We start from the raw sequence: 17,747 nt of genomic DNA on the forward strand, positions 1-17,747 counted from the left end.
TCATATTAGGGCGGCTCAGGACTGTTCATTTATGTGAATACATACATGCTGGCATCTCCTCAAAATGCTTTATTGAAAGGCAAAGATCCAACAAATTAGAGAAAACACAAATAATCAGACGACCCTCTCCTGGCAGCACTTGGTGACTGGAGGAAAGAAGAACTGTTTTAACAGGAAGAGAAGCGAGGTGTGTGTGGTTCTGCTGGAGGTTTCTTCCTGTTAAAAGGGAGTTTTTCCTTCCCACTGTCACCAAAGTGCTTCTCATAGGGGGTCATATGATTGTTGGGTGTTTCTCTGTATGTGTTATTGTCCGATCTACCTTGAGGCGACTGTTGTTGTGATTTGGTGCTGAATAAATAAATCTGATTTGAATCGAATCATATTATTTGGGAATTCTACATACAGCGGTCCCTCGTCTATTGTGGGAGTAGCCAACTTTATTTTTTACAATTATTACAGATGTTTTAAGGCTGGAAAACCCCTCACTGCACACTTTACACTTTTCTCAGACAGGCATGAACATTTTCACATTTTTCTCTCTCGTTCAAACCTTCGTAGAAGAATAAGTCCAGTATTATAGACCGAAACCAAAGATCAAACCCTGTTTTCAGAACATGGGAGCAGAGCAGCTGCCAGAGAATTTAACATTAATGAATCAATAATGAATCAATGGTACGGAAGTGGAGGAAGCAAGAAGAATGAGTTGAGTAAAGTTTGACTTATCTGACTGTTTTAATGCGGTGTGCCTTATGGTCCAAAAAATACAGTAACTTCTACCTTCCCTCAGCATGTCGAGAACTTTTTGTCCCACTGCTAGCGATCGACAAGCTGAACACATTCTGTACTGTACACGAGACACGGCACAGGATTGATTGACAACGATTTACAGCCAATCAGGATGCAGAACACAATGGGCTGTAAAAAAAAAAATAAAGCATGCAAAATTGCGACAGCCGCAAAAGATGAACCGCAATATAGCGAGGGAGCACTGTGCTAACATTACTCCTGAGCTCAGGCTGCAAACTGCTCTGAACACTTGGTTTCTCAGTTTGCCTGGGTACACTCCCTGATACTGTCATTGTAAGAAGACAAGCTCCACCCACTTTCTGTTCAAATTTCTGTGAGGGGCAGCCAGTCCGAAGAAAGCAGACTTAAACGTCGGGGACCAATCGTTCTACAGACCAAAGACTGTAGAACGATAACTGGAGAGCCAGACCAGGAAAAGACAACGATCATAACCACAAATCATTTCATGTCTTTGTGGATTCATTCACAGGGAAACTTCAGCACAGCAGCTGTGAGATCAGCCTCACTGAACCTCTTTGTTTATACCCGTCTCTTCATGACAACCTGTGACTTCATGCAAACCACACACGGGTTCTTGGAGAGCGCCCAGTTTGGGAAAAAGCCAACATTTTCACCACGGTGAAAGGATTCAATTGGCCAAGGATTTATGAGGAATGTCAACAGTGAAAACAGGGCTAAGGCTGACTGACGCTGTGTCCCAGCCCACAGTTCAGAGGAGATAAAGACACACAAAGGATTGCGCTGTACAAATAAAGTTGCTGCATGCTGCTGCCACAGTCGTTTTTCTGTATTGGACTGACACAGTGATGAGTATCAAATATGTTCCTCCAGCCACACAAGAAGATGATCAGAATAAAAACCAGCTCAAGTCCAGGAAACACATCTGCAGGAGGAATAATTTTAGGGTACCGCCGCCGTTATTGTGTTTAAATGGGAGATTGAGTTGGAAGCGTAATATTTGATATGAAGAATATCAAAGACTACTAAGCATTTCCACACACTTTCCTATACTATGGATAAAGATGGAAGCAACAACTTTGAAATTACCCACTGTGTGCAGACTTAATGCCGGTTTTTGGCTCACGCCATCTTAGAGGTGACCTTATGCTAATTAGTGCAGGCACTAAACCTGGAGCTCCGCCTTCTTGGACAGTCTGTTACTACAGTAACCTCACATGATGACATTAAAAATGCTCCAAAAGGCTCCAACAACGGTTCACAGGTCTCTGTTCAGGGACTCCAGTTAGCAAAGGTGAAGCTAGCAGACAGCTAGCAGCTACAGCCGCCTGTGCGGCCATCGGCCTGTTCCGTCAAAGAGGCCACGCCCCTAATTATGCAAACTTCTTGCCCCAGCAGTTCCACGTTCAAGAAGTTAGGGTGGCAAGGCGTCTTTAATCCTTACAGTCCATGTACACGCTTTGCTAACCAAGCTAGCTTGCAGTCTAAAAACTGGATTTTACAAACCAATGGGTGATGTGCATACTGTGACCTCACTCCTCGTGTACCACGTATTGGCTGTGAATAAATATTAAAACACGGAAAATAAACAGACATTGTGAAACTACAAATGTTAGCATACAATTATTGTTTAGGTTATCAAAACTCCATATTTATTGATTTATTTGTGTTTACATGTCACATAAACCAGCTATAAAAGAGTAACTGTTACAGTTCTTTAAATAACACTAATCAAAGAAGCCGTCATCTCTGAGGTGGACCACAGTGACGGTCCAGCGTTTCCTGTGACGCACAAACAATTAGCTAAAAACGAAAAAACTCATCTGTAACTTTGGCTTGCTGGATATTGTTTGTATGATCACTGTTTTCATGTTATGCAGATGATTATTAAATAAAAAAGATTCGAATCCAAACAGACGCAGTTCTGACTGAAGCTCCTGCAGCGTCCACGTGTCGTCCCGAGCGTCTCTGGTGAGCTGCAGTCAGACGGGTTAGAGCGCCGCATCTTTCCTTCAGCATGTGAGTCCTGAGTGTGGAGCTCAGGCCGACATGGGCTCATAGGTGTGGAAATGGATTCCCTTGGAGCAGGTGATCTTCATCACCGCTCCGTGCAGACTGGTGTCCGTGATCAGCCTCATCATGCCCTCTGCTATCAGCGACGGCCTGCAGGTCAACAAGAAGAAAAACACACGCTGTTGTTTTTGCATCACAAATTACGACTTCATGACTTTCTTCACAAATTAAATTTTAACCATTAGAGAAACAAGTCATCCCACAGACACATCATTATCTACAGCATAGGTGTCAAACTCTGGCCCGCGGGCCAAATTTGGCCCGCAGCCTAATTACATTTGGCCCACGAAGCCATACCAAATTACTATTAGAGCTGGCCTACTGGTATTATACAGCTAATATATATATTGTTTAGTATTAAGCTTTGCTTGTTCCATATTCACTTTTCCAGCAAAACTTATTTGAGTCCATAAGAAAAGATTCATTCTTATATCTGGAGGAAGATTTTTTTTTCAATAAATATTAACGTTAGCCCGCGACTTTGTTCCAGTTTTGAATTTTGGCCCACTGTGTATTTGAGTTTGACACCCCTGATCTACAGCAATGTGTAAAATAAGGTAAAAATATACAATTTGTGCATGTAAATGGAGAGTCCTCTTCACACACTGAGGTTAATTATGGAGTTCCACAGGGTTCAGTGCTAGGACCAATTCTGTTTACATTATACATGCTTCCCTTAGGCAGCATCATTAGAAGACATAACATACATTTACACTGCTATGCAGATGACACCCAGCTCTATCTGTCCATGAAGCCAGATAACACACACCAATGAGTTAGGCTACGTCCACACGTACCCGGGTATTTTTGAAAACGCAGATTTTTCTATGCGTTTGCACCTTCCGTCCACACGTAAACGGCGTTTTTGGTCACTGAAAACGGAGATTTTTAAAAACTCCGGCCAGGGTGGATATTTTTGAAAACTCAGTTTTTGCGTTTACGTGTGGACGAGAAAAACGGAGAAAACGCAGAAAACACAGCGTCAAAGGTGTGCGCATTTTTTGACGTCACACTGTGCGCCACGTTATTGTTTCGGTGAAATGAATTTCTACAATACTGTTAATTCTACTCTCTGCAGTGTTTAAATGCTTACATATACACACAGTTACTGTCCCTCCACACATACGACTCGGTTCTGCTTCTATGCCCCAGCTTTGTTTACTTTTTCCCACCGAGGCTTCTAGACTTCTGATTGGCCAACATTTCTGCACGGTTAGGAATCTAGCGCCACCTGCTGCTTTGGCATGTTCATAGCAGCGTTTTCCTTCATTTCTGCCTTTATGTGTGGACGGGATTATTTTTTAAAACGAAAACGGAAAATCTCCGTTTTCAAAAATACCCGTGTACGTGTGGATGTAGCCTTAAACTGCAGGAATGTCTTAAAGACATAAAGACCTGGATTGGGGCTATATAAATAAAACTGAACTTTTTCCTAGCTTTAAAACTGGATTTGAAGCTAAATCGATGGATTATCTTGGCTCCCAGAATAGAATCCAAACTAATCCAAACAACTGATTTCAATGAGCTCTTTAAACTTGCTGAACCTACTGGATCATCCTGTCTCAACCACTTAATTCAAATAATTCTTAACTGGATTTAAATGTGACTCAGCAAACAACTGTAACCATAACAACTTGATTCAAATATTTGAACTCGCCTGAACATAAAGGCCGACCCAGCGGGTTACCCTAACAAACTATCCTCCCGTTACTTATCTCCATGATTTAAGTCAAATTAAGAACATTCTTGATTCAAATGTCAACACCGACTACAGACGACTCTCATCTCAAACCCACTGCAGCCACTTCAGTGCCACCATCACATCATATTTATCCTCAAACTGACATTAGTCTAAACTATAAACGCTTCCAAATCTTAATCTGAGGAAGGAGAACCTCAGTCAGGAGTCTGAATCCTTATTTAGGCAACTGTGTAACATCGTGGAGGACTGTGGATCCCTGTTGGCCGTTTCCTTTGTTTCCAGAGTTCAGCCTTTCAGAAGTCACTGAGAAAGCTTTTACTCAAACTAAACTCACCGTAACTTTGAACTAAAATATAACGATTTACATCATGGGGATTTACTGTTGTCTCCAAAGGCAGGTTGAGTTTTTACAGAGTGACTAACACAAGTAAACACCACATTCCCTAAAAACACTACAGCTGCTGTTCTGCCCTCTTTCAGCGAGTCAGTGGATGTACAGATGCATATATCCACATGTGTTCAGGAAGTCATCTGGACTCAATTTCCTCTGACACTAAATGATTCCCTCCTGCAGAGCTTTCACAGCGTTGAGCAAACTGCACACAGCGTGCTCTCTGCACAGTGTGGACACTGTTCAGCGTCTCTCACAGCTGGACTGAACCGCTCCAAACGCTTCATCGGGTTTCCTGAAAGAGAAGAAGTCTTTCAAACAGCAGTGATGCAATCAGAGCAGAGACGGGTTTAAAGCGGAGTTAAGAACAGATCTGATCCGTGCTGAGCAGCAGGTCTCTCACTCGTCCAGCTTCATTCATATGAAGCTGAATGTCGCGTCCTCACCCAGACCTCTGAGCTCCCTGAGCACACTCAGCTGACACCAGCTGCTGCTGTAGCGCAGACAGCTGAGGTGAGACCAGATCGGACTGCAATGTGCCAACGTTCATCTGCAGGAGGTTTAAAACACACATGAAACACTGCAGCAGCAACAAGCGCCAAACTTTGGAGCTAACGCTGATGTGCCAAAAACTGCAGTTCCTCTATCGTCCACACGAGGCTTTAAACAGGCACCTTAATAAACACGTTTGCATCACTTTTGGTGATCGTTGCTGCTGACTGGCACATGGACTTACTGTAGAACTCCAAACTTGCTCATGCTCCGTTTGAAGTCGTCCTTGAACTTGACGAACTTGCCCATGTTGTCCTCGTCTTCCACCGACTGCAGCAGGGGCGTGTCGACGAAGGCCGGACACAGCGCGTGGATGCGAACGCCGTAGTCGCCCTGAATGGCCGCGTCCTGCAGCGACACGAGAACAAGCTGCTGAGCGGCCCTCTCATCCCGAAAGGCTTCGTGCTGCGCTTTCGCTAATGTGTGTGCGTCTTACCGCCATCGCTCTGGTGAAGCCAATGACTCCGTGTTTAGTGGCCGTGTAGACGGGCTGGTGAGGGGAATGCATGAAGGCTGAAAAAGGAAAGACCCAGAGGGAAAAACACGATGTTATCACAGTTTGTAACATGCAGGCCAAACACAGCTGCTGCAGCTGCACCTCGTTTTAAACGCCGCAGGCTCAGCTGATCCGGGTTTACTGGGATTAAACCCGACTCAGAGACCCGTCCGAGCATCCTGTCTTTGATGAAACAGTCACCGCGTGACTCGCTGCTGTTTCAGCTCCGTGAAGGCTTTCATAATAAATACACATTTCCTTCACTTTGTCCTCACAGTGCGTTGGCGAGAACAACAAAGACAACGACCGGCGACCTGGCTGCACAAATGTCATGTGACCACATGACATTCAGACTCCTGAACTCTGCCTCCTGACATCTGACCCACGTTAAACTCATGGACTGAACATACACACACCCACAATGGACAACTGTACCCTCAAACACAATAATAACATGGACTGAACCACCACTCACAACCACTAGCACTTTATATAGCCTCTGTAGAAACTATCTACACCCTCACTTATCTTAACTGCACTACTGTATAGCTCTGTGTAAATAATCATTCTGTACATACGATAATTTTTAATCCTACAACTGTTTACAACTTGCATAGTTCACATTTCTGTATAGCTGTATATCCCAGATTCTGTAAAGTTATTTATTTCATATTCTGTATAGTTTTTCATATTTATATCCTGTTCATAGCCTGCACATAGCTTGTACTCACTACAGCCTGTACGTACTTATAGTTATAGAATATTCACAACATACTTCATACCGTGTACATTATAACATACCATAATAGACCCATTTCTGTAATATACTCACATATCTATATTATTGCTAATATATATTGTAATATATCTATATCACTAAAGCACTTCTGGATGGATGCAAACTGCATTTCGTTGCCCTGTACCTGTGCATGTGCAATGACAATAAAGTTGAATTCTATTCTATTCTATTCTATCCAAATGAACAACACACACACACACACACACACACACACACACACACACACACACACACACACACACACACACACTGATGTTATCACCAGTGGGATGAGGGTGAAATGATTACCACATGTCTGCTGTTAGTGCAGGCTGAGCTGTGCTAGATCGACATCATGATGCATGATTAAAACAAACACAGATTAAATTCTGACGTGAAGCACAGACGATGAAAACGTGCCTGAGAATCGTCTGAGCGGCTCCACGTTAATCAGATATGTTTCTGAACAAAGCCGATAGAAAAATACTTTGTTATTGACCAAACGGATCATCTGTAATCCACACACATCACAGCTGGACCAGTGTCACATGACCCGGGGATGGTTCATCTCCTCAACTCTGAGAAACCAGGATAAAAACAGGAAATGACATCGACAGCGTCGGCCTCGGGGCTCAGGGCTGTGTGTCGGACAGGGTCGTCTGCAGTACGGGGGCCCCACAGGGAACGGTTCTGGCTCCGTTCCTCTTCACCATCTACACTGCAGACTTCTCCCACAATTCCACCCAGTGCTTCCTGCAGAAGTTCTCTGATGACTCTGCAATAGTCGGCCTCATCACTGATGGGGACGACAAGGAGTACAGAGGTCTGACCCAAGACTTTGTGGACTGGTGCCAGCTGAACTACCTCCAGATCAACACCAGTAAAACCAAGGAGCTGGTGGTAGACTTCCACAGGCACAAGCATTCTCCACTGCAACCACTGAACATCCAAGGTATGGACATTGAGGCTGTGGACAGCTACAGGTACCTTGGTGTTCATCTGAACAACAGACTGGACTGGACTCATAACTCAGACGCCCTCTACAGGAAAGGGCAGAGCAGGCTGTACCTGCTGCGGAGACTCAGGTCGTTTGGGGTGGAGGGCCCACTCCTGAAGACCTTCTATGACTCTGTGGTGGCTTCTGCTATCTTTTACGGTGTGGTCTGCTGGGGCGGCAGCATCTCTGCTGGGGACAGGAAGAGACTGAACAGGGTGATCCGAAGGGCCAGCTCTGTTCTAGGATGCCCTCTGGACCCAGTGGAGGTGGTGAGTGACAGGAGAACGGCGGCTAAGCTGTCATCCCTGTTGGACAACGTCTCCCACCCCATGCAGCAGACTGTGACAGCACTGAGCAGCTCCTTCAGTGGCTGCAGCACCCACGGTGTGGGACGGAGAGATTTCACAGGTCTTTCCTCCCCACTGCTGTCAGACTCCACAACAAAGACTTTAACTGAACAAACACACACATCCACACATGTGCAATAACACTAAGTGCAATAATCTTTTCTGCCATCGTTGTATTATACTCATATTGTATATAGCATTTGTCTTCTATTTTTATCCTATTGTATACAGTATTTTATTTTATTCTATTCTATTGTGTACAATGTCTCATAGATATATTATTCCAGTGTTCTTTCTCTATACAACTGTCCACTGCTGTAACAAAACAAATTTCCCACGCGTGGGACTAATAAAGGTTATCTTCTCTTCTCTTTATCGGGTTGATGACCACCGTCGTGCGACCACAGAGAAGATATCCTGGCTTTGCTGAGCTTTGTGTCACACTGCCTGGGCGTGACGTGAAGTTCTAATAACTGTCAGCCGATCTGTAGCTGGGAGCTCTCCCACAGGAACATCACTCAGAATCTTTGTGAAACACAAATATTTTTATGGCACAGAGCAGTGCGACCTTTGACCTGGAACCTAACACCTGCTCGAAGACCTCTGCCCAGACCCGAGGCCGCGAAAACAACGAAGGAAGGGTCAACCCTGGATCTGCAGCCTGCAGCGGGACAGCAGATACGAGTCACTGCAACATAATGAGGAGTGTGTGTGTCTGTGTGTAATCTAACCACACAGGAACTCACTATAATCTGTCTCATCTAATCATCGCCTACGTGGAGTTTATTTGCTCCAATGAAGCACGTTGCCGTTGCATGAGGGGACATCCCGAAGTGTTCTGGTCTCATAAACGGCGCTAATCCCACAGAAAACGCAGCTTCCTCGGAGCTCTGCGTGGGATGTTGTAGAGGAAGATCACGGCTCTCGCAGGCCTTTAAAGAGCAGCATGAGGACAATAAAACACCAGCAGAGCTCGGGACTCGTCTTTGTTGTGTTGGACTGTGATGGAGAGAAGATGTTGGAGGAGAATGAACTTTTCCATGACGGAGCGATCCACAGCCCTGGTGGATATCTGCCAACCTGTCATAGCTGCTTTTTGTTTCATGTGTTTCTAACACAACACCCACATCCAAGGAAGAAGAGGAATGTTTCCATGAGCCAGGCCTCCAGCGAGGACAGATTTCTCACAGCCACATTTTCTGAAAGGAGAAAGTCAGCGGAGAGCCAGGTGCTCCCAGCTGGTCCACTCCTAGAGCTCATATCACTCATTCATATCTGCTGTTACTCAGGAAGGGCACCATTTTGCTTCCAAGTATGTGACGAGGTCAGTGCTGACGCCCCGCTGTCGTGTTTTTAAGCTGCAGGTCTCTAAAGAGCTGCAGGGTTCATGCACAGTGAAGAAGGTTCACAGACACAGCGGCGAGCGCAGCGTTCAGCTCAGCTCGCAGCACAAAATAGAAGCAGAAAAGCTGACAGACAGGAAGCGCGCCCGGGTGTGCCGCTGCAGAAAACGTCCTTGTGATGAGGTCAGACTGAGCTGAGCTTTCTGCTGACCTTTGACTCGCTGCCCTCTGCCCTTTGAAATGAACAGGAAGAAAAAGCTGATTGTTGTATTTGCACTGGGAACATTAGTCAGCTGATTTTGGAGGGTGATGAGTGGGGGCGCCTCTTTCTCAGAGCCACTGGCAGCTCGCCGCAGCAGCAGCAGCGACTCAGGCGAAGCGCAGTCACACGCCGCCGTGGCCTTATGGACACAACTGTCGTGTAATCTTTGGCGAACTTTAACATCCCTGAACAAAAATCGCTGTATGAAATCTGAAAGCCTGGCAGAGTGTCTGTTGTTTTAATAATACATGTTTCTGCACGTGTGCGTGTTACCTGCCATAGAGGATACATTGATAATGGTGCCTCCTTGCTTGCCGTTCTCTTTGCTCATGTGCTCCAGAGCCAAGTAGGTTCCCTTGATGACCGAGGTCTGCAGACAAAGATAAGGTGAGTGTTCACAGCTGTAAACTGAGGCATGCGCTCGTGATGAGGAAGTTAAACATGCGTGAACCCACTGATAACACGCTTTAAAGACGAGCTTCTCACTCTTCACTGACTGCAAAGAATTGTTTCTTTAGCTCACATATCTGGCAGAACAGCTGACACAGCAACAGAAATGATGCGGTTATTGAAGCTCCAGTTAGTGTCACATTATTACTGTCATGTTATAGGCCCCCAAAACAGGGGGCAGGAGGGGGTCTGGATGAAGACTGGGTTAAAAGTGTTTGGGCATGGAGTCATGAAGCACTGAGGGACAACAAACAACAACAAATAAAAGAAAGCTGTCACGGCTGGCGGAGTGAGCTGTGTGGAGTGGAGGAAAAGGAGGACCCAAAATGCAGTAAACTGATGATACGAGTGAAGTTTATTTACACGGTGGCGGTGGCAAAAACAGGCAATGAAGCATAAGTAATTACAAACGGAAACCTAAACTGGGAGAAACTAAAGAGCAAACCTGAAATCTTACAAAACGGAGAGCGGAGCAGAGAGACGCAGACCAGGATACCAAGAAACACAGACGAGCCGACAACGAACACAGACCGACACCCACTATATATACACACACAAGGTAATCAGGTAATCGCACACAGGAGGGAAGAACAGCTGATCTGAATACACATGATGACTGGAGGACACAAGCTGAACACAATGACAACAGACACAGACTTTCAGAACAAAACAGGAAATCTAGAACCCGAACCGGACACAAGGGGGGAGGACACAGAATAACTAGAACAGAGGGAAATAATCACAAAACACAAAACGCTGGGTCAACGACCCAGCACCATGACAAAAGCAGATTGTTTCTTGCCCACAGACACTTGGTGAGCAGTCAGGTGACTCACCCAGCAGCATCAGGACTCAGAGCACAGGTGAAGTGTTCACCTGGTCTCCTCTCCAGCAATGACCTGCTGAATATACCAAACTCATGTGCTCCTAACAGAGTCGTGTAGGAGGCAACACCCGGCCGTGCACACAAACACTCCCCCAGTCTGAGACCAGCAGGGCTGCATAAATGGACCCGACTCCAAAGACAAACAGCTCTTTGGGGCACCAGGTGTGAACTTACCCGAGAGTCAAGAAAACAAAGATGGAAAACTTTTTAATGAATTAAACTTTTGCTTTGGTTTAGCTGATGTCAGTGTTGGAATGAAAATGGTCTGACAGATCTGAAGTTTGCTTAAGAAAGAGAAGTGATACTGACAGCGTGAGACAGCGCACCTTTAAAGTGGTTAGCAGTGTATCAGCTCTTATCCGAGTATCAGGCTGTGACTGATTAAAGCATGTATGACGGGCTGACAGGAACCACAACACAAAGACGGGCTCAGACAGACCTGCCAGACACACAACGATCGTCGATGAGGAACTCAGCTCAACACAGAATCAAACATCACCGTCAGTTTAAGGCGCAGCAGTACAGAAACGCTCCCTCTGAGCACGCTGTTAATCTATTTTGTTCTTTTTATTCATCGAATTTTTTCCTGACCTCTGCTTTGACTCCGCTCTTGAAATCAGAGTTTAAAGACAGTGGGCTGTGAGAGCGTAGGCTGGGTCGGCTGTGAACTCTGGGATTAATAAAGTTATATGAATTCGAATCATAATCTGAGTAGTTTGATTCATTTCCTGCTCAAGCGTTCATAGATACATATAGGTGGGCATCATCTGCATAGCAATGAATACATATGTAGTGCTTTATAATAATATTTTCTAAGGAAAACATGTCTTTATCCTGTCTTCCTTCTCTCACCCCAACCAATCACAGCAGATGGCCCCGCCCCTCCCTGAGCCTGGTTCTGCTGGAGGTTTCTTCCTGTTAAAAGGGAGTTTTTCCTTCCCACTGTCGCCAAAGTGCTGCTCATATGACTGTTGGGCTTTTTCTCTGTATCTATTATTGTAGGGTCGACCTTACAATACAAAGCGCCTTGAGGCGATTGCTGTTGTGATTTGCTGTGTAAATAAAGTTGAGTTGAATAATGTAAAAAGTATCAGTCTCAGGAAGTCCATGACTAACTTTGTTTTTAAGAAGACGCCTCGTTTGCATGAACACACTGTCAGACAGATGTGATACAAACCACTGCAACACATTTCCCTTTCTGCAGCTCCCGGTCCAGTGCTACCAGTGCTACCAGTGCCAAAGCATCACTGACTGTATGGGCAGACTTTTATTTTGCTATCACAGCAAGGGCCTTTACGTAACATGCCGCACTCCATAAATGCACATCCATCACATCTTAAGTCCCACATTTGCGTTTCATACAGTTCTGTTGGAGTCGAAAGTTCACATCTGAAAACTTAAAACATCCCAAATATGCAACTAAGTGGAGGAAAGTATCCTCGAACTGGAACTTGGATGGAGTCTGACTCCAACAGCTGATGTGAACGGGAGCCAATTCAGGAACAATGAGTCACAGCGGTATGTTGTGAGAAGAGATCAGGTCTCTCTGCGGGCCACACTTTACAGAGTCTCGATGGTGGATCCCATCGTCGACCAGCTGTGCTGTTAGCAAGAAAGAGGCTTTTTTTAGTCCCTCTTGTGCTTGTACTGTGTCAGTCCCATATCACCGTCCACTGTCAGACTCAAATACAGTTGATAAGTCCTGTACTGGGCCCCGTATGAGTGCCTCAGTTTAAAACAAGCTGCTTTAGCCCCTCCCCTTAAAGGCCAACCTGTCTTTAAGCCAACGTTTCACTTATTGGCTGCCCATCATAAACAAACGTTTGAAAAGCAAGTATGTAGAGCTTCTGTGGCCCAGATTTCAGCCTTTCGCCTGAGAAGACCATATTAGGATATTCCCTCTCTGTGACATCATGCAGTTCAATTCAGCTGTTGTTATTGAAACATATTTAGAGCTAACAGGAAGACGAGCTGTGAAACCGAGGGTTTAGAGCAGTCTGCAGCCCGAGCTTTGGCTCACAGAGAGGACTTGTACACTGACCTTATTATCTGAAGTATGGTCATGTTTAACATGAGCCTTCACTGCTGGAGCAGAGATACGTGACTGAAAATAAGGAAAACTCATGTTTATTTATACAGCAGGAAAGATCCACGGTAAGACGCGCAGCTCGTGTTTTTCCACTGTGGCTTGGTGTGAAGTCACAAGCAGCTGAAGTAATCTAACTGGTCCGGATCTTCAAACTGAGCTGAAGTATCTCGATTGAACTATTTTCATGTCCTTTTTCACTTTAAACCTGAGCTGTCGTTACTTTCTATTAGATGGAGAGCTGGAGGTTCTCCGTGCTGTAACACAGAGGTCAAAGGTGAACAGAGCAGGTATTTGTGACAGGTGACCAACAACAGCCGCAGACAGAGTGTTATTTTTACCAGCCAAACTAGAAACGACTGGCTAAGCCAATGAACTTATCAGGAAAGTCATTTCCGCCATCTATTCAGCAAGTGCCGGTGTCGCCCCCTGTTGGCACTGACACAGAATGAAGGTGGACAACACAGGATGTGATGTCAGCGGGTTAGCGTGGGGCTGAATTTATAATAAGACAAAATGTCAGAAGATGAGGCTGATAGTACTTTAGTCACCGCTTTCAGTTTCTGTATGTATACGCATGGATCGATGAGGACCTGCAGTTTTGGGAGCCTCGTCGCCACCATGAGAAGAATCCAACCGTTCACCTTCTGACAGGCTGACATTCCCCGACTACACGCAACATTTGTACTATTTTCAAGTGAGTTGCTGCCACAGGATAAACTTTTGTGTTGTGACCTGTGGCTCTATCTGGATCACATTCCAATCTAACTTTGAAAAATGTTTTGACTCCCTGCCTTCTTTGAGTGTTAGGTTACACCCGACATTCCTTATTCCACATGGCCTGGAAAACCTGCACAGTTCAGGAAGAGCTGAGGATCTAAAAGAGCGGTGTGCTCTGGATCCTCTGAGTTGCGATCTGAAAGGAAAAGCTCTATGCTACTTTAATAAATAAATAATTTTTTTTTATTTATATAGCACCTTTCTAGACAGAATCACAAAGTGCTGCACATAATAATACTTCTGATTAGGCTTCCTCAGGTTTTTCCTCAAAGCACAAAAAGAGATAAAGCTGCAAATGTTTCTGCTTCAATTATCTTACAGATTTATCATCCTTTGTAAAATGCATGTTTGCGATTGGTCAGATGCTGCACCTCCATCAGGTGAGCATCAGTGAGGTGCTGATGGGGAAAGATATCATGGGCATGCTAAGCTTCCTCTGATGCACCACCCCCGGGGCATCAGTCTGATCTAGCGTTCATGCATTAAGGCAGCATGCGTGTTATTTTGGTTTGCCATCTCACCAGGTTCACTTGGATGGTCTTCTCCCAGTCCTTTTCGTTGGTGATGCCGGCGTTGTTGATGACGATGTCCAGATGGCCAAATTGGTCCACGGTGTTCTGGAAGGTGTCTGTTCCACAGAGACAAGAAATCAAAATGGGGTGATTTCAGACGCTAATACAGGAACTTCTAAAAACATCAATGACAAGCTCCCATCAGAATGTAAACAGGGTTTCACTCATTAAGACTGCACTCGCTGTTATAACAGAGCCTCATTACCATCGTAGCACCATGTAGTTTACACTTTAATCTGCTTCATCGTTCTCAACACGCCAAACTTATCCGAGCTACTACCAAGAACTCTGGAAGTGCCCGGACCCTCGCTGTCCGGCTGTTCAGCCGAACTGATGCTGATCATCAAGCAAGAAAGGCCAATCGTCATGGAGCTGACCAAGAGGGGCCAATCGTTATAGAGCTGACCAAGAGGGGCCAATCGTTATAGAGCTGACCAAGAGGGGCCAATCATCATGGAGCTGACCAAGAGGGGCCAATCATCATGGAGCTGACCAAGAGGGGCCAATCATCATGGAGCTGACCAAGAGGGGCCAATCATCATGGAGCTGACCAAGAGGGCCCAATCGTTATAGAGCTGACCAAGAGGGGCCAATCATTATAGAGCTGACCAAGAGGGGCCAATCGTTATAGAGCTGACCAAGAGGGGCCAATCATTATAGAGCTGACCAAGAGGGGCCAATCATCATGGAGCTGACCAAGAGGGGCCAATCATCATGGAGCTGACCAAGAGGGCCCAATCGTTATAGAGCTGACCAAGAGGGGCCAATCGTTATAGAGCTGACCAAGAGGGGCCAATCGTTATAGAGCTGACCAAGAGGGGCCAATCATTATAGAGCTGACCAAGAGGGGCCAATCATCATGGAGCTGACCAAGAAGAGCCAATCGTCATGGAGCTGACCAAGAAGAGCCAATCGTCATGGAGCTGACCAAGAAGGGCCAATCGTCATGGAGATGACCAAGAAGAGCCAATCGTCATGGAGATGACCAAGAAGAGCCAATCGTCATGGAGATGACCAAGAAGAGCCAATCGTCATGGAGCTGACCAAGAGGGGCCAATCATCATGGAGCTGACCAAGAGGGGCCAATCATCATGGAGCTGACCAAGCTAAACTTTCCAGATCGCCCACATGAGATATGTATCCTCCATTCTGGGTCTACCTACATGTGCTGGTTTTGTTTTGGTATCAAGCATACTAGGTTTGACATTAAGCACCCCCCAGCTGACCTCTGTGCTGACCTCTTCTACCTCGGGGTGTCCAAAGACTGGGTTGTCTGGGGTAGCAGCAGCCGTTGGTGTTGTGTATTACTGTACAATAAAAAGTACTCCGAGGCGATGAAACTGAATTAAAAGTGAAATGCTGAGGAGGAAGTCAGTCTCAGGACCAGAGCCAGACTCCAAGCCAAAACAAACAACCTCCAGCTGGAAAACTCGTCCACATTTCCAGTTGGCTGTGATGTCATGAGCAGCAGGTAGAGATCAGTTTGTAAAAATGTTTAAAGTTCACCACAAGAAGTGTCAGTGGCCTGACTACTTCCTGAAATGTAACTACACACTGCAGTCTTCGAGAGGACTCACTTTACTTTACGTGTGAAAAGCTTGTGTGTGTTTCAGTTACAGGTTCAGCAAAGAGCAGGAATCCTGACACCGCGGGGTTTACACCCAAATAACTTGTCAGACGTGTCGGCCGAACGCACACGCTGTGACTGAGGGGCACATACATCATGCTGTTACGCAATCAGCCGCCAGCAGCCGGTTTATCTCTGCATGTGGGCGCGCACGATTGGTTACGCTAACAGCAACAGCAGAAACAGACCCCGAGGGAAAAACCGGAGAGGGTTAAACCTGCGTGTCTTCCGCATTCCTCACCTGGACACCTCGCAATTAGTGCTGAAGATGCAGAGACACAAAACAGAGCTGTTAACCGCACAGCTGCAAAGATGCATGAGTGCATTTAAACATGGTAAATCTCACCTTACCCCACACACACACAGACACACACACACAGGAGATACAGCAAACAGCATTCCACAGCCGTTTGCCTGCAGGGATAGACTTTTTCAGTGTCAGACAATGAATCCTTGTTCCTCTCTCACTCTGTGACACACTTTTTCACTTACACACACTTAAATACTCGGCTTCTCCTTTTTCTCACCCAGGCACGCCCCCCCCACACACACACTAGCACACAACAGCGCCGGCAGAGCAGCAGAAAAGGAGAAGGTAACTGGAGAAAAATAAAAGGTCATGTGGTTGTAAATCAAACACAGGACAGGCTGAGTTTGAGCGGGACTCTGGGAGCGGCGAGAAAACTCGGAGCTCTGTTTGACCTCGGTGACAGGTTTGTGATAAATTAAATTAGCCCGCTTCCTCGTTGTCCAAGGCTCGGCGGTGCGCTGCGTTTGCATTACACAATTAACTGAACAGCTGCCAAACGCACTGACACACTGAAAGCTTTGACGAGAGTGACGTCAGCTCTTTTCTCGCGTCTTACGGCACGGCATAATTACCTCGCAGCGCATCTCCGTTGGCCACATCGCACTCAATGAACGTGCAGTTTCCTTCTCCGAACTCGGCGTCCAGCTGGGCCTTGCACTCCTCACCGAGGTCCTTGTTCAGGTCCACCATGGCCACCTGCAGAACAGAACTTTGAGATGGACTCTGCAGCACTTTGGTTACAGTGCAACACTTACTTTGCTCAGCAGACTATATTAGTCCTGTGGTTTCACAACTGTGCAGCTCAGACGGAAACAAACATTCATTTACTTAAACAGATGGCAAAGGAAGTTCCGAGAAATGACTGATCTCTCTGAAACGCCCGTGCTGCTGCAGAGAAGCGAGTCTTTCACAATGATTTCATTACAGATTAACCTGGATTAACCACAGACTCACCTTTGAAACCCTGCTCCTGTTAAAAAAACAAGTCAAACAGTGAAGAAAAAAAGCTTTTGAGGTGAAAAGATGAAAAACACAACAGATCGAAGGAAACTAAAAGCTGCAAGCAAAAGTTGCAGCAGTACCGACCTTGGCTGAGCTCTGCAGCAGTGACTGGACCACAGCTCTGCCGATGCCCTGAGCACCCCCCGTCACCAGAGCCACCTTCCCATTCAGAGACATGCTCCCAGCACAGCTGCACTCTTCCTCCTTCTTCTTCTCTCGGTGACTGTTCTTCTCTTCCTCTCCTGCTCTGCGTCTTCCTGCACCTTTCTGCTCTCTCTCCAACTCAATCACGTTTTCTCACCGCTCTGTTTTTATTCTTTTGGCTAAG

General features: G+C 45.9%; 1 protein-coding gene across 2 annotated transcripts; it reads right to left on the reverse strand.

Moving 5' to 3' along the window:
• Positions 1-2,388: 2,388 nt before the first annotated feature.
• Positions 2,389-17,744, reverse strand: hpgd (15-hydroxyprostaglandin dehydrogenase). 2 transcript variants are annotated; one of them, XM_085408235.1, is made up of 8 exons: positions 17,504-17,744; positions 16,990-17,113; positions 14,430-14,536; positions 9,980-10,076; positions 7,178-7,219; positions 5,920-5,996; positions 5,668-5,831; positions 2,389-2,928 (listed from the first exon to the last, which is right to left on the reverse strand). In XM_085408235.1, the coding sequence occupies exons 1-8, from the start codon at positions 17,594-17,596 to the stop codon at positions 2,805-2,807; spliced, it is 828 nt and encodes a 275-aa protein (XP_085264361.1). In that variant the 5' UTR covers positions 17,597-17,744; the 3' UTR covers positions 2,389-2,804. The 2 variants fall into 2 exon arrangements, with proteins under 2 accessions (XP_085264361.1, XP_085264362.1); XM_085408236.1 differs by lacking the exon at positions 7,178-7,219.
• Between the last annotated feature and the right edge of the window lie 3 nt (positions 17,745-17,747).

This window comes from Rhamphochromis longiceps, linkage group LG6 (assembly GCF_057381845.1).
Source record: "Rhamphochromis longiceps isolate RC_006_pf linkage group LG6, R_longiceps_female_GT1.1, whole genome shotgun sequence".
Taxonomy (NCBI): Eukaryota; Metazoa; Chordata; class Actinopteri; order Cichliformes; family Cichlidae; genus Rhamphochromis; species Rhamphochromis longiceps.

Excerpts from the sequence above, each read along its gene's own strand:
- hpgd (XM_085408235.1), bottom strand. The coding sequence starts at position 17,596 with ATGTCTCTGAATGGGAAGGTGGCTCTGGTGACGGGGGGTGCTCAGGGC. Across the intron at positions 14,537-16,989 it reads CAACGGAGATGCGCTGCGAG|ACACCTTCCAGAACACCGTG; the intron begins GTAATTATGCCG and ends TCTGTGGAACAG. Across the intron at positions 7,220-9,979 it reads CAATGTATCCTCTATGGCAG|AAACATATCTGATTAACGTG; the intron begins GTAACACGCACA and ends GGCTTTGTTCAG.